At 41.9% G+C, this 24628-nt stretch overlaps 2 protein-coding genes and 1 long non-coding RNA gene across 7 annotated transcripts in view; 1 reads left to right on the top strand and 2 right to left on the bottom strand.

Moving 5' to 3' along the window:
• Positions 1–2170: 2170 nt before the first annotated feature.
• LOC115130511 (protein FAM53C-like) lies at positions 2171–8445 on the bottom strand. Of its 2 annotated transcripts, none has more exons than XM_065019602.1 (4): positions 8344–8445; positions 5518–5578; positions 4596–5398; positions 2171–3540 (listed from the first exon to the last, which is right to left on the bottom strand). In XM_065019602.1, the coding sequence occupies exons 1-4, from the start codon at positions 8428–8430 to the stop codon at positions 3298–3300; spliced, it is 1194 nt and encodes a 397-aa protein (XP_064875674.1). In that variant the 5' UTR covers positions 8431–8445; the 3' UTR covers positions 2171–3297. The 2 variants fall into 2 exon arrangements, with proteins under 2 accessions (XP_064875674.1, XP_064875673.1); XM_065019601.1 differs by lacking the exon at positions 8344–8445 and adding an exon at positions 5675–5862.
• Positions 8446–8943: 498 nt separating this feature from the next.
• The window catches only part of phykpl (5-phosphohydroxy-L-lysine phospho-lyase), a 41694-nt gene continuing 26009 nt past the window's right edge, over positions 8944–24628 (top strand). The window contains exons 1-13 of one of the 4 annotated variants that reach the window (XM_029661724.2): positions 8946–9133; positions 9246–9364; positions 16195–16354; positions 16461–16535; positions 16636–16723; positions 16815–16931; positions 17103–17185; positions 17352–17577; positions 17701–17855; positions 18021–18110; positions 18314–18444; positions 20007–20049; positions 20823–23558. In XM_029661724.2, the coding sequence (XP_029517584.1) occupies positions 9075–9133; positions 9246–9364; positions 16195–16354; positions 16461–16535; positions 16636–16723; positions 16815–16931; positions 17103–17185; positions 17352–17577; positions 17701–17855; positions 18021–18110; positions 18314–18444; positions 20007–20049; positions 20823–20910 (1434 nt within the window). In that variant the 5' untranslated portion in view covers positions 8946–9074 and the 3' untranslated portion in view covers positions 20911–23558. Of the gene's footprint in view, positions 9134–9245; positions 9365–16194; positions 16355–16460; positions 16536–16635; positions 16724–16814; positions 16932–17102; positions 17186–17351; positions 17578–17700; positions 17856–18020; positions 18111–18313; positions 18445–20006; positions 20050–20822; positions 23559–24628 lie in introns of those variants that run through there. The other 3 variants (XM_029661722.2, XM_029661726.2, XM_029661725.2) reach the window with 3 other exon arrangements.
• On the bottom strand, positions 10020–13449 carry LOC115130514 (uncharacterized). Its single transcript, XR_003863790.2, has 3 exons — positions 13369–13449; positions 13131–13217; positions 10020–10158 (listed from the first exon to the last, which is right to left on the bottom strand). It is a non-coding gene; the product is annotated as an uncharacterized LOC115130514 (long non-coding RNA).

Consider the following 24628-nt stretch of genomic DNA (forward strand, 5'->3'; position numbering starts at 1 on the left):
CCAGGCCCAGCCAGTAAGGACAAGTTTTTCAACACAAAAGGGCTTTATTGCAGACATAAATACTCCTCATTTTCATCAGCTGTCTAGGTGGCTGGTCTCAGACGACCCCGCAGGTGATGAAGCCACATGCAGAGGTCCTGGGGACCAGCGTGGTTACACATGGTCTGGGTTGGACACACTGCCAAATTCTTTAAAACTACGACATTGGAGGCGTATTATGGTAGACAAATTAACATTAAATGATCTGGCAACAGCTTTGGTGGATATTCCTGCAGTCAGAATGCCAATTGCACGCTCCCTCAAAACTTGAGACATCTGTGGCAATGTTAGGTGAAACATGGGATCAACACTTTATATGTTGCGTTTATATTTTTGTCCATTGTACAAATTGGTTTCCCTACCCTGTAAGCATTACGGACAAGGTGTGACAGCAATCCACGTTTTGGTTATCAATGGGGAGTGTGCATTCTTCTCTTGATTCCGCTCTGTTCAAGTTTATTTGCCACAGGTCTGTGAATCTGTGCATGACAGTAGGCTGTTCGAGATTGCGCAGATTGAATATGCACTGTTCCAAAATGTCACATTTGGGTTTGTATGGTCATGAAAAGTCATATGAATTTGTTTCAAACCTGTTTTTAATGTAATTCATGAAATCACACTTTTAAATATGATCAACCAATAAAAACAACTACATATCAGCCATTATCGTTTTGACCCTTCAGTGTATGTCTGTGAAGCTGCCTTTTGTGCACCAGTGCGAGTGGCCCGTTGCCCGAGCAGCAGGTATACAATAATGACAGACTAACTAGATCGTCAATTCAAAACATAACTTGTAGCAGTTATCTCGCTAGTTAACTATAGCTAACTAAGCATGTGCATAGATCTCCCCTGAAAAATCCATATTTGAGCTTTATATATTAACACGTCTAGTTAGAGACAGTACATTGAAGTAGCCTAACTTATCCATTTCACCCATGATTTATTGAATGAGGGAATAACTTTATTAAGACCATAGTATTAACCACATTGTAGCCTAAAAATCAGCTCCTCAACAGGACCTTGATAAGCAGACTTGGGTGTTTCCGGGCTGGATCAAAAGCCAAGCATGCACACCCAGAAGCTCTCCAGATGGAAGGTTGACCACATGTTGACAACATGTGACAAACAGTGCAGTTCTATGTGGGGGGCTAAGTGCCTTGATCAAGGGCACAATGGCATGGGATCAGACACAGCAGCTTTCCAGTGCCGATAATGCTTACTTGTTCATTCATGTAGGCTATAAGTCATGAAAAGTTGGTTAAAAGTCATGGAAAATGTGTCTAAACCATTAGCAGTGAATAATCAGAGGTCTCTATAGCTATAGCATAATGTCATTTGTGAATTTTGGTGAACGTAGTCTAATGGACCGACTTGGAAAGACAGCTCCTGCACTTATTCCATCCCAAGTCAAGCACGGCTTATGTTCAAATCATCTATAGGTTACTTTTTTTGAGCTTCAAAATACATTTTTAGATACTTTCAGATGATTTGGACATAATGCGTGAAATAAGCTAATATCGGTCCTATGACTAGAATGGGACTTGTGCCAGAAATGCTAAAATAATATCATTTGGAAGCTAAACCAAATATGGTGGATAAATAAGATATTGTAGTTTATGTGGGTGTGGGGGCAATAAGTAGACCATTTCTATTTCAAATCTTCAATCGTTGATTAAGACAGGTGGGTTCACTCCCAAGTGCCGCATGTCATGAAGACACCCTGTCTCGATCAATGAGATAAGATTTGAAACAGACAATCTGTAGGCAGACACTGTTTGATTACTTCATGGAGAAACAAATCATTTTAATAAATTCAAACAAACCCCCTGCAACTGGACACAGACATTTTAGAAGGTACATGTATGGCCAAATCGAGAATGAAGATAGTATCACCAAATCAAGGCTGGTCGAAAATTCTTTATGCTGCTACTCCAAACAGTACCTATCCAGTAATGGCTAATGGAGCATCACAATAGCCCGTTATCATTTGCTAAACCAAAGCATGGATTCCCGTCATACCTTGTCCATAGACTGCTTAGAGGGTAATGAAACCAATATGTAATTTTATAATTTGGGTGAAATATTCATTAAAAAAAATCTCCCATTGAATGAAACACAGGACAAGGGGGGGTTTCTTGCAAAATTATTCTCTAATAAACTTTATTTGTACACAAATTGTGTAAGAGGACAACTTCCATCTGAAAACATACAATACAAATTTTCTCCAAAAGGCCACCAATCCTTTGCATCGCTACTGGTTTCTTCTCACACAAAATGGTTTCCACCTGACCACTGTACAGTACATTATTACATTGTGCCCTATAGGATCCAACTGCAGCAACGAGTCAATTATTCAAGTCCTATTACAGTGCAAGTGTGATCTGTTCATTAGTGGGAAACAGAGAATGGAGACCAAAGAAATAGAATGTAGAATCTAGGTTCCATTTCTATGGGCGACCAAGGCGAAAACATCTGGATGTTATGAACAAAAAACGGCAACAGCTTATTTTTATAGTGAGCTTAAGGCATGAATGTACAATGTTGATTTCATCCAATGATGGATAAGTGGTTTGGAGAACAAATGAATGCATTATTGTCCAAGAAATATGGGGAAAGGAAGCAGTAAAGATCCATTCGCCAGCTGAGGAAAGCCCTCTGTTTCCCTTTACTGGTGTGGGTATTCCACAGGGCCAAATCAAAAGCATCAGAAAGTAGTAATAAACCCATGAAAACAGATGTGTGTGCAGGCTTCTGCTTGTGTAACAGTTTCAGAGGCCTTCGATCAGCAACGCAACTGACCATACTTTCAGAAATGTACAACGGCGACAGGAGTGATAATGGTATTTATCAGTCGTACACCAACTATCCAGATTATTAAAAACTGCCTATTTTGTACCTTCAGAATTCATCATTTCATAGCCTTTATCTCCATTGGGTTTCTGGGTATACACATTTACCCATAAGAGTATGGTCACGCAGAATTACATTGTCCCAAAATGCTGAATAACACAAGGTTGTCAAAGTTACTCTAGCATCACAATAATGGTAATATTGATTCTTATTAGTCTACAGTCAGCCAGTGATATGAAGGGTCCCTGGTGTGGCCCCTAGGAAGGCAGCAGGTTCCTGAGGGCTCAGCCAGGGGTGTGCATTAGTTTATTTTACCTTCATTGAAAACATTTACATAAAGTGTGTGTGTGTGTGTGTTGTGGATATGATTATGAATATCAATCACACAGAGAGCACCAGGGACCTCTTTCAGTTCTCCTCAATGAGGTTCAAGTCCAGTTCTGTGCAGTCTCTTTCAAACACACTCTGCTGTCCAGCCTCTAGCACACCCATATGTATTTTCTCTTCCTCCTCCTCACTTTCACTCAGCGGTCCAATGCTGGTTCTTCCCAGGAGGTCTGCAGGTGAAAAGGTTCCTCTGAAGTCCCCTAAAACAGGTTCCAGACCAATGCAGACGGCCGCTCCACACACCAGGGGCTCCCCACTACGAATCTAAAACACAGGACATGGAAGAAAACAATAAATACAGCATCTTCATAGTGCAACTTTTTATTTATTATATATATATATATTTATTTTAAATCTGCTTTATATGAAACTAATAGGCATACAACTGCAACAGCTTTTAGTATTTTCCATGGTTATTCAAAATACCACGTTGAGAACCTCAATGTCCACCTAAGGACGGTCTATGAAAATCATATGCAAATGTATCAGACTGTCTGGACAAATGTTCTGGCTATTTCCTCATCCTGCACCGAGACCCCAGCCAGAGCTAACTTTGTGCAGTCCCTTCATCTTTTTACACCAGAAAGGCAGCCATTTCATAAACCACCACCCACCATCTTAAAACATGACAAGGACACACAGAGCCAGCTGCAAAACCCAGCAGCAGCTTCAGTCACACCCCCAGGTCCAATGCCCAGAAGGCCATAAAAATGAACTGGGGGTGAGAGAAAATCGCAAAAGAGAAAGGAGAAGTGATGACATCACTCCTCAGAACAGGAAGTCAGTAGTGTTGCTCAAATCCAGTGGTTAAATATAGATGGCTGGGTGGTGGTGGATGTCCATAGGGGCAAGCAATTGGTTATGGGCATGCATCAACGAACGGACACAGGAATGCAAGGGTCAGCCCAAAAACACACATACACGCTGGGTCAGGGCAGTGAGGCTACATAGCCAGGCAGCACAGTCCCAACACCACTCCCTGAACCCAAATCCAGACTGGTCTGGCTGGGACAGGAATGTGAGAGCGGTAGTTCTGTCTCATGAGGGGAGAGCGATTCAGAGAACCAGAGAGCCAGAGGCCCATTTCTCCTCGCTAATGATCCCAACATAAACACTTTGGTCTATGGGGAGAGGCAGGAGAGCTGGGGGGGCCGCTTTAGGCCTCCAGCCACTCACAGGCAAATGAAGTTTGCTCTGACTAAAGGACAACTATGAGCAGTTTCTACTAAAATGGTGCATGCTATGCATTTTTGGCTCTATATATTGCATTTATCTTATTTAATAGGCCTTAAAACTGATGTACATCCCATCCAGCGCACCTGAGTCATCTTGCTGAAGTCAAGGCCGGGCCTGGTGTAGTTGGGGAGCGTGTCTGGGTCATGGCGTCGCTTCAGGCCGGGCTTACGTAGATCACAGGGCTGAGAGTGGCAGCGTGGGAGACGGAGGGGCAGGACACGCCTTGAGGACGATGGGGTACTACAGGCCGAGGAGGGAGTAGGGGAGGGGGCCGGGACCTCCATCCCAATGTAGCGACTGGCTAGAGCTGGAGAGGGCTGGGGGGGCAGGATGTGCACAGGGGACAGAGAGAAGCGGCGCTGCTGCAGGGGCCGACAGGAACTCAGCGTGGCCGGGGAGGAGGAGCAGGAAGAGGGGAATAAGCCTGTGCAGCTCTCCCTGGGCGGGTCATAGTGGTCCCAGGAAACACTCCAAGGGATAGGGGAGTCCGGGGACAGGGCCAGGCTGAAGAAGGTGGGACTGGAGGAGGAGTGCAGGGAGGAGGTGAGGGAGGCGCTGGGGCCTCGGAGGGGTACGGAGCCCACCAAGGAGCCAACTCCCATGCCGGCCACCCCCCCACCACTGTGGCAGCGGCGCTTGACGGGGGTCCAGATCTTGGAGGCGCTGGGGCGCCAGGGGGTGCGGTAGCGGGACAGGTCCTCAGGGACGGACAGGGAGCGACAGTGGCGTTTGGGGGGAGGAGGGGGCAGCGGCGGGGAGTTCTGTAGGGACATGTTTGTCGCAGAGGTCCTGGGGAGAGGGGTTCCTAGGGGGTCCAGGGAGGACAGGACAGAGGCGGCATCCTGCAGATGGTTCTTGGAGGATGGGAACATAGACCAACTGCTCTCTGTGGAAGTGAAACAAACCAAAAACATGACTCAATGTTGGCCCTTCCAAGTTAATGATTTAGCGGGAGCTTTGAATGAGACAACTTTATTGAAGTTCAAGGAATTAATGGATCCTTACCTGGAGTCAACCCATACCCACGCCAACACACCGTGGGGCTAGAACCCACTTCAGGCAACGACTGAAACAAAGCAACGAAGATAAGGGATTTATAGCAATGGTAATTCCTCATAGAAGAGCTACAAAACAGCCAGTCTGTATCACATGGCATGCTCACCACATTAAGAGAGAAAGCCCTGCGATAAGGGGGCTCCTCCAGATTCTGTCTGCGGAGCTGCTCTGTGATGAGCGTCACCATGGTGACACACTGATGCCAATGAGGAAGGGGTGGCGCTTGTCAGTCAGACTGCTGGGGAGGTTAGATGTGTCCCCTCCCCACCTCAACTGGCCAGACTGACCCTTCCAACCTCACTGAGAGAATGTCATCAACAGCTTCATCATCTCATCTGAACAGGGAAAGAGTAAGCAGAGCATCCACATTTTAATGCCGAGTAGTAGACCATATTCAAGAGTTATTTTACCAGGGATTGGAATAGCACATCAATCTGAACATCATGGATAAAGAATGATTGGGTGTGCAAGTCAATTTCCTGTTTAATCCCACAGCTTTGCGTTGGGTAATACCAGGAATGTGCCTGTGTGCACGAATCATAAAGTGGCAGGATACTTACTGTACTTGGAATCTGTTCTCCCTCTTACAAGCATGCAACACTCACGTACAGATATTTGGACACCGTTTTGTGAGAAGACCAAAAGGAGGAAGAGTGACCACCGCCCTAATGAGTGTTCTATAACTCTTATCTGGTAAGGCAGGAGACAGACTAGGACATAGGCTAGCTCCTGCCTCAGAGGAAAGGTACGCAAAGTAACAGCAGAAGTGCAACCTCAAAAAGCGATGATGTTAAGAACACTAATCCGATACATTGCAGAAAACATTCATTTTCTTTGTGAGAATACAAACAAAATAATTTATTTGCTGCACAGATGTAGAGTTCAGGGCAATACCAAGGCACATTATAGTCAAGTGGGTCCAATTCAAAGTGAGTGCTAATAGTGTGGCCCTTGTAGAGGGCTGTGAGGAGAATGGAGGGGGAGGGAGAGCGAGAGGAGGAAAAGAGGGGGAGGATGGGGGAAGTGTGTGAAACAGAGGGGGATTGGGGCCATAGGCATGCCATGCCCACTCTGAGACAGACAAAAGAGGGAAGAGAAAGTGGAAAATGGGACTAGGACCTTAAAATGACCAAGGCACAGAGAAAACAAAATATGCATAAAAGGACCCGAGCACAACTAAGCACCATGCAGTGACAAGCAAAACAAAGGTGCCAGTTAGTGTTGTTCGCTGACACATTCCACACCATGCACCCCCCCCCCCCCCATGCAAATGCCAGAGTCAGTCAGCTTTAAAACAAACGTAACAGTTATTGAAACTAGACACACCCTATGGGAACACACTGATTCTCTGCTATACAAAGTCCCACACCAAATAAGACCGGCCCAGATACAACACTTGACTAGTCATTGCAACCTTTGCACTGTTCTGTATAAATATTGTGCACAACGAAACCAAAAGTTATAAAACCAACAATTGATAAACCACTTCCAACTGCCTATGCAGTCATCCCAATGTGGGTGACAAGAGGACTCTCATTTTGGGAACTATGGGGAGTTTCCACCACCTACTAGCCACTGTTGCTTTAAGTGCTTAGGGGCTGTGTGGCCTACAGGGACTTGGTTTCCATGTGGCAAGTTAATTCTACAGCACATGAAAAACGCAACACTAAATACAAGTCAAAAGCTGGTGGCATGGACGAGCCATTTGACAGATAAGCTAACTTAATAAGTTCCATGACTGGACTTAGTTTGTGGGAGAATCATCACTAACACACGTTACATGTCAAACCTATCAAACAGTTACAAATGCTAGTGATTAAAACGTGAATGGTAATGTTAATCATAAGAAGTTTGGTTTAAATGGCACACGTGTTCCACTCACTGACAAACCCATACAGTTAACCTAACGGAACCTCAACATGTTTCGAAAGACGTTAAAGTTTGCTTGCAACTTAGCAGGCAACTCTTTTTGGAAGTTAACAAAGCAAAGTCTCAAATCAATAATAGGAGTGCTTGGTAAACCGAGATACTTGTGGTCAACTCTGAGGTCTCCATCTTCTGATCTAGCTACTTAGTTACCAGCTAGTAACTACTTACCTAGTAGTAGGCAAGCTAGCCTACTAACGCTACAACAAATGTGATCTTGACCAATTGGATTGTTGCAAGCTAATATGAATAGGCTAACTAGTAGCAATAAGGCATGGTGACCGTTAGCAAGCAACTTACAAATGTATGACATTAAATTTGGTCATCATCCCAAATACGAGGCTTAGAGGCTAATGATAGCTACGAAAGCAATTAGCTAGTTACCGTTAGCCAGCAGCAATACGGTCTGTGCGGTGGGCCAACCAGGCAGCTGGCTAGTAATTAAACGTAACAGTTTGCAAGTGCTGACAAACTAGCCGGTCAGTCTTGACTAACAAATTGCAGTATCACCACAAGCATATATAGCTAAGCTAGTGGTTATTCATTTGGCCTACATTAGCTGTCCAGGTCAGATAACGTTAACTTGACAGCCACCTAGTTAGCTAGCAAGCCGACTCAAGTCTAGCTAACTTTAGCTAGCATGAACATTCAGCCCGTGGGAACTGACAGTCTGGCTCATCACTCCGCTAGCAATTATTAGCTAGTTTGCTATGTTGTCATGCTTACGCAGCTAATTGTCAGCGTATCTGAATTTATTTACATATCGGTATAAGAAATGTAGCTTAAAACGACGTTGATTATTGACAGCAACACAAGACTGCTTCGTAGCTAGCTCGATGATTAATTTACCTGCCCACCTTGTCTCCTTAGCAACCGAAAGCAGCACGGGGTAGTTGATGGCCTTGCACTGAATATATAGCCATCGGAACAAACCATTAAAAAGGGGTGGTTGAAACGTCTAACATGCGTGTATCTCTATTATACAAAATCTATTTATACCACAATCCATCTAGGAATTAACTATATATTGTCTCCGAAATTCAATGTAAATCTTAAACGTGAAAAACGTTTAGCTTTTTAATTCTTTAAAATCACCCCCCTATTGTTCTGAAAGTAGAAAAAAAACAGACAGAAAGTATTCTAAAGAAAAACGCATCGAGTACTGTACAGCATTTTTCTGCGATAATAAGTCAGCAATGTGTCGGTTGGGTTGGTCTTTGCCACTACCACAGTTTTAATTAGTCCTTTTGAAAATGAATGTGCCCGGCGAGATTCCAGCTCTCTACAAAAACATGTTTTGAACTCTGGGTAGTGTAGTTTGTCAAATTTTCGTGACGATGAGGTGCTGTGAATTAATTACAAGTTTTTGCATGGGAAAGAAACACACAAAAAGACAGACACATCATTCGTTAAAAAAAAATATATAATATTATAATCCAGAATGCGTCTACGTCATTCAGACAGACGCATGCGCAGTTATGAAAATCCACGTGATTTCTTCAGAAAGTTGTTATGACGGAAAAGACAACTAGAAACTGGAGTTTAATTTAGTAATACAAACAAAGAGAAACGCAGTGAAAATGGCGTTGGAAATGTTCAGGAAAGAAGAGACTCTTGCAATGAGAAAGAAACTGATTGGGTATGTAACTGTGTTTGACTTGGAAGAAACTCAAACTGGCAGCAACAACGCTTGGCCCTCGTATGAAATTATGCACTGACATATAAAATGGTTTAAATTATGTCTCTCCTAGGCAGTCTTGCAGACTCTTCTATTCAGACGATCCCGTGAAGATAGTCAGAGCCAGAGGACAGTATTTGTATGACGAAAATGGCAAGCGGTACTTGGACTGTATCAGCAACGTTCAGCACGGTAAGACACACATCTATAGAGCTCGCCAATTTATAGTACAACAAATTGGAAATGATATACCTCAGGATCGTTCAGCCATTCCTATGTGCAAAATTAATGGGAAATTAATAGTTTTGGAATAAAGTTAAACGCCGAAAATAAAGTCTGAGGTTAACACCGCATCATAACCTGGTAATGACCACCTGACTACAATTTATTACCTATACTCTTAGAAAAATAGGTTCCTAAAGGGTTCTTCGGCTGTACTCTTCTTGGTTCTAGGGAGAAGGCTTGTTGGTTCCACGTATAACCCTTTTGGGCTCCATGTAGAACCGTGGAAAGGGTCCTACTTACCTGAAACAAAAAAGGTTATCCTATGGGGACAGCCGAATAACCCTTTTAGGTTCTAGATAGCACCTTTGTTTCGAAGTTTACTGTAAAAAGTATTGCAGAGGATAAAGTAGGATATTGAAAACATTGTTCATTACATTTCTACTTGTTTCCATAGTCACCAATTAAAGTTAATCTGCAACATATTCTTACATTTTAAAATCGATCAAGCAATGGCAAAAACAAATCTATTATCACAATTTTTTGCACATCTGCATACCGTAATTGTTTCATAATTCACCCCACAGACATTAATTACATGCATAGAAAGACTGGGACACGGACTATATAAAGGCCCATTGTTTTATTTGATTAGTGATTCATACGAGTGGTGCGATGGGGTAGGTTGTCATCAAGGACCTCTGAGCACAGAAGGCGATCTGGAGCGTAGTGGCCCTCTTCCAGAGTCGTGCGATGGGTCAGATCTGCAGTGAAGAGAATCAGTGCATCACAACTTTATACATTTGAGATTTTAAAAGACAACTAGAAAAGGACATTCTTGATGTAACTTTGTGGACTCAGCTGGCTAAAAATATTTCCATGGTACTAGTTAAAACGATTTTGTGGCAGTTATAGCTTAGAGATGTCTTCAAAAAAGAGCAACTTGCTCATGCACATACTTTGCGTCCTTCTCCACCAAGGCGTTCAGGGGCATATTTAAAGGCTTTCCAGAAGGCTGGTGAGTGAGGGCCTATTTAAAGCCTTTTAAAGCTTTTCCATTTTCCAAAAATAAAATAAATTAATGATTGGCATAATGTGGGCATGCAGGACAGTACATAACACACAGAAAAATATATTTAACAGTCTGAATGTACTAAAAGTGGTAGCAAAGGCATGTTTGCTCCTCTGTTCCTTCATATTGAAGTGGGACATTACTTCCTTGGTCATCAATCTGAAACATTTTAAGAAAGAGGATATCAAAATTACACAGTAGTTGTATAATTACAATTTTTAACTCATCTCCAAATGATAAAGTTTTGCTTAATCCTAATACATGTTTAATATTCAAACAACTTTACATAAACACACCGCTCCATAATCCTGAGGACATTGTCCCAGACAAAGGTTCCCCCAATTGAAGACAGCTTGGCAGTCTTAAAAAAAGAATGCCAAATGCAACAATTCAAGTATGTTTAAAGAGACAATCAAATATTATCTTGTTCAAAAGTTATGTCTGTCATATCATTCCTGCAACAAACATTGTTAGAAATGGGTGCAATTGGCAAATCTAGCTACATGTTGAACTTCCATCCTATCAGGCCAGGGGCACAATGTATGAATTTATGGTTGGATCAGAATCGCCATTGTAACATTGTTGGAAATGGGTGTACAGTGCATTCGGAAAGTATTCAGACCCCTTGACTTTTTCCAAGTTTTGTTACATTACAGCCTTATTCTAAAATTGATTAAATAAACATTTTTCCTCATCAATCTACACACAAATACCCCAAAATCACAAAATGAAAACAGGTTTCTAGAATGTTTTGCAAATTTATTGCAAGTAAAAAACAGAAATACCTTATTTACATAAGTATTCAGACCCTTTGCTATGAGACTCAACATTGAGCTCAGATGCATCCTGTTTCCAGTGATCATCCTTGATGTTTCTACAACTTTATTGGGAGTCCACCTGTGGTAAATTCAATTGATTGGACATGATTTGGAAAGGCACACACCTGTTTATATAAGGTCCCACAGTTGACAGTGTATATGTCAGAGCAAAAACCAAGCCATGGGGTCAAAGGAATTGTATGTAGAACTCAAGATCTGGAGAAGGGTACCAAAAGAATTCTACAGCATTGAAGGTTCCCAAGAACACAGTGGCCTCCATCATTCTTATATGGAAGAAGTTTGGAACCACCAAGACTCTTCCTATAGCTGGCCACCCGGCCAAACAGAGCAATCGGGGGGAAAGGGCCTTGGTCAGGGAGGTGACCAAGAACCCAATGGTCACTCTGACAGAGCTCCAGAGTTCCTCTGTGGAGATGGGAGAGCCTTCCAGAAGGACAACCATCTCTGCAGCACTCTACCAATCAGGCCTTTATGGGACTGGGAGACTAGTCAGAATCGAGGGAAAGATGAACGGAGCAAAGTACAAAGAGATCCTTGATGATAACCTGCTATAAAGCGCTCAGGACCTCAGACTGGGGCAAAGGTTCAACTTCCAACAGGACAATGACCCTGAGCACACAGCCAAGACAATGCAGAAGTGGCTTCAGAGCAAGTCTCTGAATGTCCTCGAGTTGCCCAACCAGAGCCCGAACTTGAACCCAATAGAACATCTCTGGAGAGACCTGAAAATAGCTGTGCAGCAACGCTCCCCATCCAACCTGACAGAGCATGAGCGGATCTGCAGAGAAAAATGGGAGAAACTCCACAAATACAGGTGTGCCAAGCTTGTAGTGATTACAGCGAGGCTGTAATCACTGCCTTTACTGAGTAAAGGGTCTGAATACTTATGTAAATCTGCTATTTCTGTTTTTTAAATTTTAATAAAATGAAGAAGATTTTTTTTTATCTAAAGTGTTTGCTTTGCCAGTGTTTGCTTTGTCATTATGGGGTATTGTGTGTAGATTGAGGGAGGGAAAAATGGTTTAATCCATTTTAGAATAAGGCTGTAAGGTAAAAAAAAATTTGGAACAAGTCACGGTGTCTGAATACTTTCCGAATGCACTGTAATGTTTGAGTGAGCGAGGAGAATGAGCAAGAGAGAAATGTGAGAAACTATACATGACTCAGCAAGGGAGGTGTCTGTTGATCAGGACACAGGTTTTGCAACTGAAAAAAGGGGGAGTTAAAATTGTATTTTATTTGCTTTACAAACATATGTTATTAGAAGCAGTGCTATTTCAATTGGATTTACTTACACTACACTCTTAGGAAAAAAAAGGTTCCAAAAGGGTTCTTCGGCTTTCCAAAGGGTTCTTCTGCTGTCCCCATAGGAGAACTCTGTTTGGTTCCAGGTAGAACCATTTTGCGTTTCAGGTATAACCCGTTTGCGTTCCATGTAGAATCCTCTGAGGAAAGTGTTCTACATGGAATTCAACATAGTTCTATCTGGAACCAAAGGGTTCTACCTGGAACCAAAAAGTGTTCTTCAAAAGGTTTTCCTATAGGGATAGCCGATGAACCGTTTTAGGTTCTAGATACCACCTATTTTTTTTAAAGTGTAAGATTAGGCAATCATGGGAAACTGAATAGCATGTCTCTTGGGTAATCCAGTCTCAGTGAGACCTAATCCAGAGTAAAAAAGTATCAAACAGAAGACAAAATAACATCTAGCACACAACTTACTGTCAATGACTATGGGTTTAAGGAGGGGTGGTTCTGCTCTCTCCTTTACATTTACATTTACATTTAAGTCATTTAGCAGACGCTCTTATCCAGAGCGACTTACAAATTGGGTTTCACTGGGATGTGGCAGAATAGGTCACTGGTAACTGTTGTAGACCCCATACATTAAGTCATTGACATGTTTCAGGAGCTGTAAAGACAAAGACGAATCATGATTAACCATTGCCTAAGCTCTTCACTAAGTTAGACTTAGCCTAGCAAGTACATCGACCATGTTCTTCAGCAATCTGGCAGTGAGGCAGATGGAGAGAGTGATAGACAACAAAACATAGGCTAATTACATTTCTTAGTCAGCAGGCTGGGTAACTTCAGTACTCCTTCCCTTTGTTCACTCCTCCATCCTTCCAAGCTAGAAGATTCCTGCAAAAAAAATAAAGAATCGAAAAGGCAGTTGAGAGGTGTAACATTAGAATGAGTGTAGAGGGGGAGCAGGGATAGGCAAAATGAATTGTATTGTCAAATACAAAATACACAAAAATAGAAGGATCTCTGATGAATGGGCTCCCGAGTGACCCTGGTTTAAGCATGAGGCTGTATCATAACCGGCCGTGATCGGGAGTCCATTAGGGTGGTGCACAATTGGCTCAGCGTCGTCTGGTGTATGGGAGGGTTTGGCCGGGGTAGGTAAAATAAGAATTTGTTCTTTAACTGACTTGCTTAGTTAAATAAAGGTTAAATAAAAATGAATCAAGAAAATCTTCACAACCATATTGGGGGTACACATTTAAAGAATTAAAGTACCTTACTGTCCCACACAATCAATGTTTCCTATATGTGTATTTATGTACCATCTCTCTCACACACTATACTGTACTCTATATCATCTACTGCATCTTTATGTAATACATGTATCACTAGCCACTTTAACTATGCCACTTTGTTTACATACTCATCTCATATGTATATACTGCACTCAATACCATCTACTGTATTTTGCCTATGCCGCTCTGTACCATCACTCACTCATATATCTTTATGTACATATTCTTTATCCCCTTACACTTGTGTCTATAAGGTAGTAGTTTTGGAATTGTTAGCTAGATTACTTGTTGGTTATTACTGCATTGTCGGAACTAGAAGCACAAGCATTTCGCTACACTCGCATTAACATCTGCTAACCATGTGTATGTGACAAATAAAATGTGATTTGATTTGACACACAGTACCATCTCTCTCTCACACACACACAGTCACACAGCTAGCATGACAAAATGTTGATATGACGACAATCTTTTGTATACGTGATTGTGATAACAATCATCATCTCTCTCCCCCTCTCTCATTGCTAGCATGACAACTTTGACATGACAATGTTTTCTAAAGTTATTGTGATCATCTTTCTCACACACACATTTGCTATTATTAACTGAACAGATATTCAAATGTCAATCTGTTTGCAAGCTAGCTACAACAAACACCTACAACAGGTAAAAATGAAGACTTACCATATCCATGAAGGATTAGTCAGAGAGCTAATGTTAGCTAGTTAAAATTAGCCCTGCTGAGTTAGTTAGTTAGCAAGCTAGCTAATTATTCCTTGACGTTTTTCTCCCCAACAAAATGCCCCTTTACCTACAAAAGTTAAACAATAATGCAGGAGAACAGGGACTACCACTTAGCAGTAAAATCTTTTAGAAGTTTTTTGTGTACATTTTTAGAAACTGTTGTTGTTGACTGATGTGCTCGTGCAAGCAGGCTGCCTGCACGCAGAGATCTATTACTGCGCGCGAGGCACAGATTCCCAGCCAACTTTTAACTGGAACTGATATGCCTACCTCCTTATTTAGCTACTGAAATTAAATTTTAAATTACTGCACGCATTATGTGAATTGCTTAAAGCCTTTAAGGAAAAATATAATAGCCATATTTTCAGGGTCAAATTCAGGTGCAATAATTTTAGACTAATTAGTTGTGGAAATAATTGCGATTAAAAGTAGGGTTTTATAAATCCTGGTGGATTGTAGTATGCTTTTGAAATAAAAGACAGGCCTATGTTTTATTTCTTAAATAAATAGTTAGTCATAATAGAACTTCCAAATAGAATTCAGAGAACAGAAGAAAAATGTGCAGCACAATAAACAGTACAATACACCGCAAGCTACCAGATATCATTAATTAAACAACCATTATTTCACAGTACTGCCATTTTACTGCATTTTAACAGCAGTGCATTTGTGTATGGGTATCCTGTATTATTGTGCATGTTTATCGCCTAGACCAAATATTGTGCATATAAACTTTTCAATTGGGTGAACTGTAACTACGAAAAACACTGCCATTTTTTTTTTAACCTTTATTTAACCAGGCAAGTCAGTTAATTAAGAACACATTCTGCTCCTGAATAAGTTAATCGTGCCGGATAACATGAATTGGACTGGCCCAGGTAGCAATATCCGGAGCCCAGAGTAATATTATTCTGCCCGGTCTGAATCATGCAAACCCTGCTGAAAAAGAACATTACTCTAACTGTAATAATTGTAATGCTTCTAGTGTCTTATATTCAATGGGTGCATGGCCACAAACACTATGCCCATGTTTATATAGATTGATGTCTTTTCATTGAGTAGCATATAGATAACTGGTCAGTATTTCAATCAGATTTCAACCAAAAACCAGATCTCAACCAACATAAGACTTAATTTTTTTGTTCATACGTCAAAAATACATCTTAATCTGGTTGTGATCTGGTTTTAAGACATTCCGACAAGATTTCAACTAGTAAAAGCCGTCTTTATCACGTCGTATGCCCTCTGGGTAAATGCTTCAAAATTCACCAAAAGTGACCTGATAAAGATGATCTAATAGAACAAAACGTTTAAGATTTCCTAAGCCTGTATTTACCACAGACCTTATTTTCGGCATTTATCCAACAACTCCATACTTTTTCCCCATAGGCTTTGTTCAACAAACCAACTGTTGCTCTCAATTGGTGACATTATTTTAATGCATCTGATTTTGTGAGTAATATTTTGTGAGGGCAAAGGTCACAGTCCAAAGCCCTTTGAACATTACAGTAGTGCCACAATATAATCAACATGACAGTACCTCCTAGTGGTAATTGTATGTAACGAAACGTTGGGAATGTTGGATTGTTGTTGCACCTACAGTGGGTCACTGCCATCCTAGCATCACACAAGCAGCCACGACGCAGATGGAGCTTCTGAATGCCAATTCGCGCTTCCTTCACGACAATATAGTTCAGTATGCCGACCGCCTCGCTGCCACTCTGCCCGACAAGCTGCGTGTCTTCTATTTTGTCAACTCAGGGTAAGACACCATGTCCTACAACCTATGACTTCCTCCTGAAACACAGCCCCAATGACATCCACGTAAGATATAGGAAGAATAATGTAATATGTATGTCTCCCAACAGCTCAGAGGCCAATGATCTGGCACTACGCTTGGCCCACCAGTACACCCAACATGAAGATGTCATTGTGCTTGACCAGTAAGGTTTCTCACATCACACAAAAACTACTATTAATCTCAGTGGATTTCTTCTCTAAAATGTACTTCTTCCTCTTTTCCCCCCTCTTCCTCCATACTAGTGCATATCATGGGCACCTGACTTCGCTCATCGATATCAGTCCATACAAGTTCCAGAAGCTGACAGGACAGAAAGAGTGGGTTCACGTGGTGTGTAAGAGGATAGATATAGCATGCCTCTATTTCTTTGGCGTGTGCTACAAAAAGCTAAAATTGTAATTTTCCTGTTTAATCCTTACAGGCACCCATACCAGACATCTATAGAGGTATATTCAGAGAGGACCATCCCAACCCAGCCCAGGCATATGCAGATACTGTGAAGGATGTGATAGACAAGGTGCACCAAAAAGGTCGCAAGGTACAGTAAATACAATAGGTTTTGCATGGAGAAGGAGAGTTCGAAAATAGTCTCAATTTGGACACCGAGCGGGGTGTAATGCTGATTAGTGTAGTAACAGTGTAATAACAATGTTCAGTATTGTACTAATTCTATGGATCTAATAACTCAAAACTGACTTGTAACCTACAGGTTTCTGCATTTTTTTCTGAGTCATTGCCCAGTGTTGGAGGCCAAATCCTCTTGCCCAAGGGATACTCAACTAAAGTAGCAGAGTAGGTACTGCCTCTGAGCATAAAATATTAGTGCACTATTATACTGTACCATTTTCTCATCGGTGAAGAAAAGGACGAAGAGCCAAATCGTCATTATGATAGTAAAAGTTATTGCTTTTATCTTTGACATGTGACAGTGAGTGTTGGTATCTCTCTGTCTTGACAGATACGTGCGCTCTGCAGGGGGAGTGTTTGTGGCAGACGAGGTGCAAACAGGTTTTGGGCGTGTGGGGAGCCATTTCTGGGCCTTCCAGCTGCAGGGTGATAATTTTAGCCCTGACATAGTGACTATGGGCAAGCCGATGGGCAACGGACATCCCCTGTCATGTGTAGCAACCACAGCGGAGATCGCTGGGGCCTTCACAGCCAACGGAGTGGAGTACTTCAATACAGTGAGAAACTGGTGGCTGTTACAACCTATATTCTGCCTATTAAATCATGTTAACCGTGCACAAACGTTCATATTAGGAGTCTCATCCCTAATCATGGTTTGTGGTTCTCCTGTGACTGTGCAGTTTGGCGGTAACCCAGTGTCGTGTGCCATCGGCCTAGCTGTCCTGGACGTGATTGAGAAGGAGGACCTGAGGGGGAACTCCTCAAGAGTAGGAGGACACCTATTGGACCGGCTGAGACAGCTACAGACCAAACATCCAATCATTGGAGACGTCCGGTAGGGTGCCTACGACGTGGATTATGTGAAGGGAATGTCTCTATAATAACTACTCAAATATGACCTTGCCGTCAACCTCATACTCTCTAGTCTACAGCATGATCCATTCGGAGATACTGGCTGAAGACAGTATACAATAACTGGCTTTGTGTTTACTCTTGGCAGTGGAGTGGGGCTGTTTGTGGGCTTGGAGATGGTCACCGACAAAGAACAGAGGACCCCAGCTACAGACGCAGCAGCGCAAGTTGTCAGAAGGTATGGGGTCAGACTGGTCATTCACTGCTGCGAGGCCTTGTGAAGCAACAACTATACAATCATATCAAAGTGTGTCAGTGTTTGCTGCAGTCACAATTCGGTGAAGAGTTAACACTATTCTTATTTTGGTATAAATCTTTGCATTATTTTTTAGAAGAGAACCTTTAAGCAGAAATATCCTTTGGTCTCGTCTCCCATTCCAGACTGAAAGAGGAGTATATCTGTGTCAGTACAGACGGCCCCTGGGAGAACATTGTCAAGTTTAAACCTCCCATGTGCTTCAGTATGGAGGACGCAGACTTGGTGGCAGACAGGTTACACCACATTCTCACAGGTGACTGGAACACTTACCCTATAGCCCTGACTTAATACAATACATTTACACAGTTCTATAGTATACATTTATTATACTTAAAGTAAAGGTTCACCCATTTTGAATATTATATTGTTTTTGTGCGTCTGTGAGTGATGTTCTATCGATTCCCTGGGTCATTTCATGTTTATCTGAGTTACGGGCATTCAAGCAGGCAGAAATCCGTCCTGTATGACGTAACACCGTGATAAAGTCTCTCACTGGAAGTTCATAGAAATACGACTTTTGGATCGCGAAAACATCTATCATACATGTCACATTTCAATACTGTCCAATGTCTTCTGTCAAGTGAGCCATTGATTATATTTTTGCCATATTCCTACCTCGAGAAGTATGTAATTTAACAGAGCCTAGCAAATGTTCCTATTTGTCTGCCTCTTTAGTCCAGGGTGCATTGCATAGTGCAGTTGCCAGAGATATTATAGAAAGGAGATAGGAATCCAATGAATGAAAGAACGTATAACACCCAACCCAACAGACTGTCGCCCAATTGCGTTCCCGTTGTCATGCTGCATCACGAGGATACTAAGCTAATCATCACGTAATCCCTTCTCAAAGTCAGTATATATGTCGAGAAACGTGTCTATTTTCCTAGAAAGTACGTACTGTCACGATTCCAAAGCTATACGATATTAGATAATTAACTTTCTATCTCAAACTCCCATTCACTCGAAGGAAAGCGCCCCTTGTCCCGTGCGGCTTATTGACGTAGCATGGGCAACGTTTTCTATCTGATCAAAAGTATTTTGCCGTTGCAAATGTTAGACTCCACTCTGTTTTTTTATTTCACCTTTAACTATGCAAGTCAGTTAACGACGCTGGGCCAATTGTGCGCCGCCCTATGGGACTCCCAATCATGGCCGATTGTGATACAGCCTGGAATCGAACCTGGGTCTGTAGTGACACCTCTAGTTTGAGATGCAGTGCCTCAGACCGCTGCGCCACCGTGAGGCACAACAATCTGCAGGTTGAACATGGTGAAATTGTAGACTCCTAAATTAATAGTGCAGTTTAGTCGATTTTACAGCGAACTAGCTACTTTACATGCTGATATTGTCTTTGGTACTGTGGGTAGCTATGTTTGCTATGTAGCTAGCTAGCCAGCTAGCCCATAGAAAGCATTGCGTTGTGGATTTTGTAGTCGACTGGAGCTGCAAAAGATTTCCACAACAATTTTCCATGTTGCTGCCAACCTTATTATAACGCCAAAATGAAACATTTGTTCACAAAAAACATTGTTCTCACAGTGATATTTAACACTGTAAATTAAAAGAATGAGTGATTTTGGGTGGATTTTTCCTTTAAGGAGACAAGAATACCCAGTCTTTTTAACCCAACTTAGACTCTACCACTGCAGTGTTTGCGGAACTGAAGGTTCAGGGAGCCTGCACCGACCCGATTCGTATATCTGCCGACTTCTGAACTGGGCCAATGGCAATTACACAAGTCTTAACAGATCCATACTACACACCACCTAAGCAGGTGTGTAGGGACCTGTTGACAATTCTACTTTTCCTTTTCAGACATGGAGCGCAGTCATCAAAAACTGGACAGTGGAGATTTAAGGTTTGTACAAACCTGTAGAAAGATTTAATTGCATCAGACAGTAAGAATTGGTCACAATCAAGAGTCAGAGGTAGTGTTGTTGATAGTGTGATGTACTCCTCCAGGAGATTTCACTAACCGTTAAAAGTGCATTTCTCAGACATTGGATTTCATAGGGCAGAGCATTGAGGCCCGTATCTACAAATGTCAGAGGAGAAGTGCTTATCTAGGCGCAATAGTTAAGGGCACTGTACTGCAGCGCCAGCTGTGCCACCAGAGACTCTGGGTTCGCGCCCAGGCTCTGTCGTCACCGGCTGTGACCGGGAGGTCCATGGGGCGACGCACAATTGGCCTAGCGTCGTCCGGTTTAGGGAGGGTTTGGCCGGTAGAGATATCCTTGTCTCATCGCGCACCAGCAACTCCCTGTGGCAGGCCGGGCACAAGGCACGCAAACCAAGGTTGCCAGGTGCACGGTGTTTCCTCCGACACATTGGTGCGGCTGCCTTCCGGGTTGGATGCTCGCTGTGTTAAGAAGCAGTGCGGCTTGGTTGGGTTGTGTATACGAGGACGCATGACTTACAATCTTTGTCTCTCCCGAGCCCGTACTGGAGTTGTAGCGATGAGACAAGATAGTAGCTACTAACAATTGGATACCACGAAATTGGGGAGAAAAAGGAGTAAAACATTTTTTTTAAAGAACAAAAACAAAAAGGCTACACTGATCCAATATTGGCATTCCTACTTTGTGGCGTTTTGTGGATACGGTCCTAGAACTTGCATCTTTCGCTTTACAGACGAACTGGAGTCATCTTGGAGGAAGACAAGGGAAGGAATGCAGAAGTATTCAACACAACCAATCTCACAGATCCATACCACAATTAAGGATACATTTTTTTTTTTAAATCATTAAGATTACACTACTAGATCTAACAACACAAGAATGGTTTGTGACAGTTCATGAAGTGGAATTAGTGACTGCTTTTGATTCTGCATGAGGGATAAGAGAAACGGTGACATATGCAACAGAAAGGCAATACATTTGTACTATAACACAATGTACATATGAATTTTGATCCTCCTCGCATTTTACCTCCCTGTGGAAATACAGTGCATTCGGAAAGTATTCAGACCCTTTGACTTTTTCCACATTTTGTTACGTAACAGCTTTATTTTATCTACATCTACATACAATATCCCATTTTGATCATTTAAAGAAAATTAAAACCAGAAATACTTTTACATAAGTATTCATACCCTTTGCTATGAGACTCGAAATTGAGCTCATGTGCATCCTGTTTCCATGAATAAACCTTGATGTTTCTACCACTTGGAGTCCACCTGTGGTAAATTAAATTGATTGGACATGATTTGGAAATGCACACACACCTGTCTATGAGGTCCCACAGTTGACAGTGCATGTCAGAGCAAAAACCAAGCCCTGAGGTCAAAGGAATTGTCTGTAGAGCTCCGAGACAGGATTGTGTCGAGGCACAGATCTGCGGAAGAGATTTCTGCAGCGTTGAAGGTCCCCAAGAACACAGTGGCCTCCATCATTCTTAAATGGAAGAAGTTTGGAACCACCAAGACTCTTCCTAGAGCTAGCCTCATGGAGGTGACCAAGAACCCATTAGTCACTCTGAAAGAGCACCATCCCTACGGTGAAGGTGGTGGCAGCATCATGCTGTGGGGATGTTTTTCAGCGGTAGGGATTGGGAAACTAGTCAGGATCGAGGGAAAGCTGAATGGTGCAAAGTACAGAGAGATATTTGATGAAGTCCTGAGCGCTCTGGCGCAGGTTCTCAGACTTGGGCGAAGGTTAACCTTTCAACAGGACAACAACCCTAAGCACACAGCCAAGACAACACAGGAGTGGCTTCGGGACAAGTCTCTGAATGTCCTTGAGTGGCCCGGACTTAAACCCATTCAAGCATCCCAGGAAATAGCTGTGCAGCGGCGCTCCCCATCTAACCTGACAGAGCTTGAGAGGATCTGCAGAGAAGAATGGGAGAATCTCCAAATACAGGTGTGCCAAGCTTGTCACGTCATACCCAAGAATTCATTTCTGTATTTTTATACATTTACAAAAATGTATAAAAACCTGCTTTTGCTTTGTCATTATCGGATATTGTGTTTATATTGAGGGATATTTTATTTTTAATTTTTTAAACATTTTTGAATAAGGCTGTAAAGTAACAAAATGTGGAAAAGTCTAGGGGTCTGAATACTTTCCGAATGCAATCCATTTCATTGCAACTAAGTTTTCCCATAGGGGATTTCCGAAACACTTCAAATAAGGTGTTTTGTGTAGGCTTACCCTGGCGTGATGTTTTGAAAACTGTAAATCTCTCTAGGACAAGGTGACGCCTGTATTTACCACCCCAAAATTAAATCCTAATTCGCTGCTAATGTAGCTATCATAAAGAACTGCAAATGCAAAGTTAATCTGCAAAATATTCTTACATTTAAAATGGATCAAGCAACGGCAAAAACAGATCTAAAGCACAAGTTTTTGCATATCTGCATACAGTAATTGTTTTATAATTCACCCACAGACTACATGCATAGAGGGACACAGAATATATAAAGGCAATGAATGATTAATAAGAGTGTTGTTATGGGGTACTGGAGATTCTCATGGCCCTCTTCAAGAGTCATGCGATGGGTCAGATCTGCAGTGAAGAGAATCAGTGCATTACAACTTTATACATTTGAGATTTTAAAAGACAACTAGAAAAGGTAATTCCTGAAGAAACTTTGTGGACTCAGCTGGCTAAAAGTATTTCCAAAGTACTAGTTGAAGAATTTCCACCATGGCGGTCAGGGGCATATTTAAGGGCTTTCCAGAGGTACTGCAACACACCAACCTCCTGATTTCTTTTCTGGCTTTTCATGAAACTTACTGTAAGCATACAAATAAAATAAATTGATTGGCATAATGTGGGCATGCAGGACATGACAGAACTGTAAACACAGTAGCGGTGCATGGGTAAAGTCAATGGGGAAGCCATATTACAACCTATGTGTTGTGATAAATGGTTTGCTCTGTAACCTAGTCGTTCATATGCCTTGACACCGTGATATATAGGCCTAAGGCCGAGACAATAAGAAGAAACATTGACAAAATAAATTCAACCACATGTTGTTTCACTACAAAGCCAGAGAGCAACATCCTTCCGGTAAAGTCCACAAAACATATTGCATGTAACAAACAGTTACATGACCTACAGCATGGTCAAGCAACGTAAAAAAAAAAAGTGTCCTACATTTTCGGACTACTAAACTATTGATTTAGAACCATGGAGAGTTACCCCAAGTCACAAAGAAAACAGGAGCTGCCTCCAGTATTCCAGCACCATTTCAACATCTAAATCACCTATGCTTAGTCTAATACAGTGACTAAAAGAAACCAAAAACGATTTAGTCCAATCAATATAAGGTAAATATGTGGTTGACCATGGTTCTGATTTCTGTGTGTATGTGCGTATTTGCATGCTTGCAAATAGAAATAAAAAAAACATTGATTCAACCTACTTATAGAGAAACGCCAATGCCATCCTCCTCTTTCATGTTGCCTAAACAGTCTATGACTCTGTCGTACAGTACACGCTTTTAGTTTTTTTGAATCCTAGGTTACCTGGTTGAAATACTTGCTTGCTAGCTTAACTTCCTTTCATAGGCAATGATACACCAGGCCAGCTAGTTAACATTAGCATACTACTTCTAGCTACATGTTTAACTTCCATCCTCTCAGGACAGGGACACAATGTATGAATTTATGGTTGGATCCGTTATAATCATTGGCCAGTACGGAGAATTAAGTAAAAGCAGAAGTCTAAATCCATCCATGGCTAATTTAGAAAATTTAGCCATGAAGACAACACAATGTTGACGTATGGCTTGTGATGTGAATGGTCTGAAGCCAAATCCAAACTGGCTTCCCTTTACACCTTTTTTAGTGAGCCGGGAACATTCACAGCTGAGCTCACTCAGTTTAGCTTAACTCTATTTAATAAAATGTTTTATCAATGGGGGCCAAATGCTTGCTGGCTTCTTTTGCATTCAATGCTACGGGTTGCAACAATGTCATACTCTTTCTGACCAGACAGCATCAGATAGATTTGCTACACATACTCAGACAGAGGGGCACTGTTTCGTTTGCTCGGATGCTTTCGCCGGTGAGATACAGTCAGCCTCTTGCGAATTAAAAGGACCTTTATGAAACACTGAGAGACGAAAGATACATTATTTTGGATGTTTTTTTCCCGGTAGATTTTTGGGGGATCCATGATTACACTCAATCTTCCCAAGACATCTGAAACCCTACCTCTTTAAACAGTATCTTAAATAAACCTCCTCACCTCGGTCCCCTCCTCCCCCAATATTTTTTTTTTAAACAACTGAACCAGCACTTGCACTTGACCCCTCCCTCCTCTAGCTCTGACTCAACTGCTAGCTACTTTGATAAACATTTGACTTTTTATGTCTGATGTAGTTGTCCCACCTAGCTATCTTAGGATGAATGCACTAACTAAGTTACTCTAGATAAGAGAGAGTCTGTTAAATAACTCAAATGTAAATGTAACACACAGTAAAATATCTT

Source organism: Oncorhynchus nerka, linkage group LG6 (assembly GCF_034236695.1).
Source record: "Oncorhynchus nerka isolate Pitt River linkage group LG6, Oner_Uvic_2.0, whole genome shotgun sequence".
In the NCBI taxonomy this organism is placed as follows: domain Eukaryota; kingdom Metazoa; phylum Chordata; class Actinopteri; order Salmoniformes; family Salmonidae; genus Oncorhynchus; species Oncorhynchus nerka.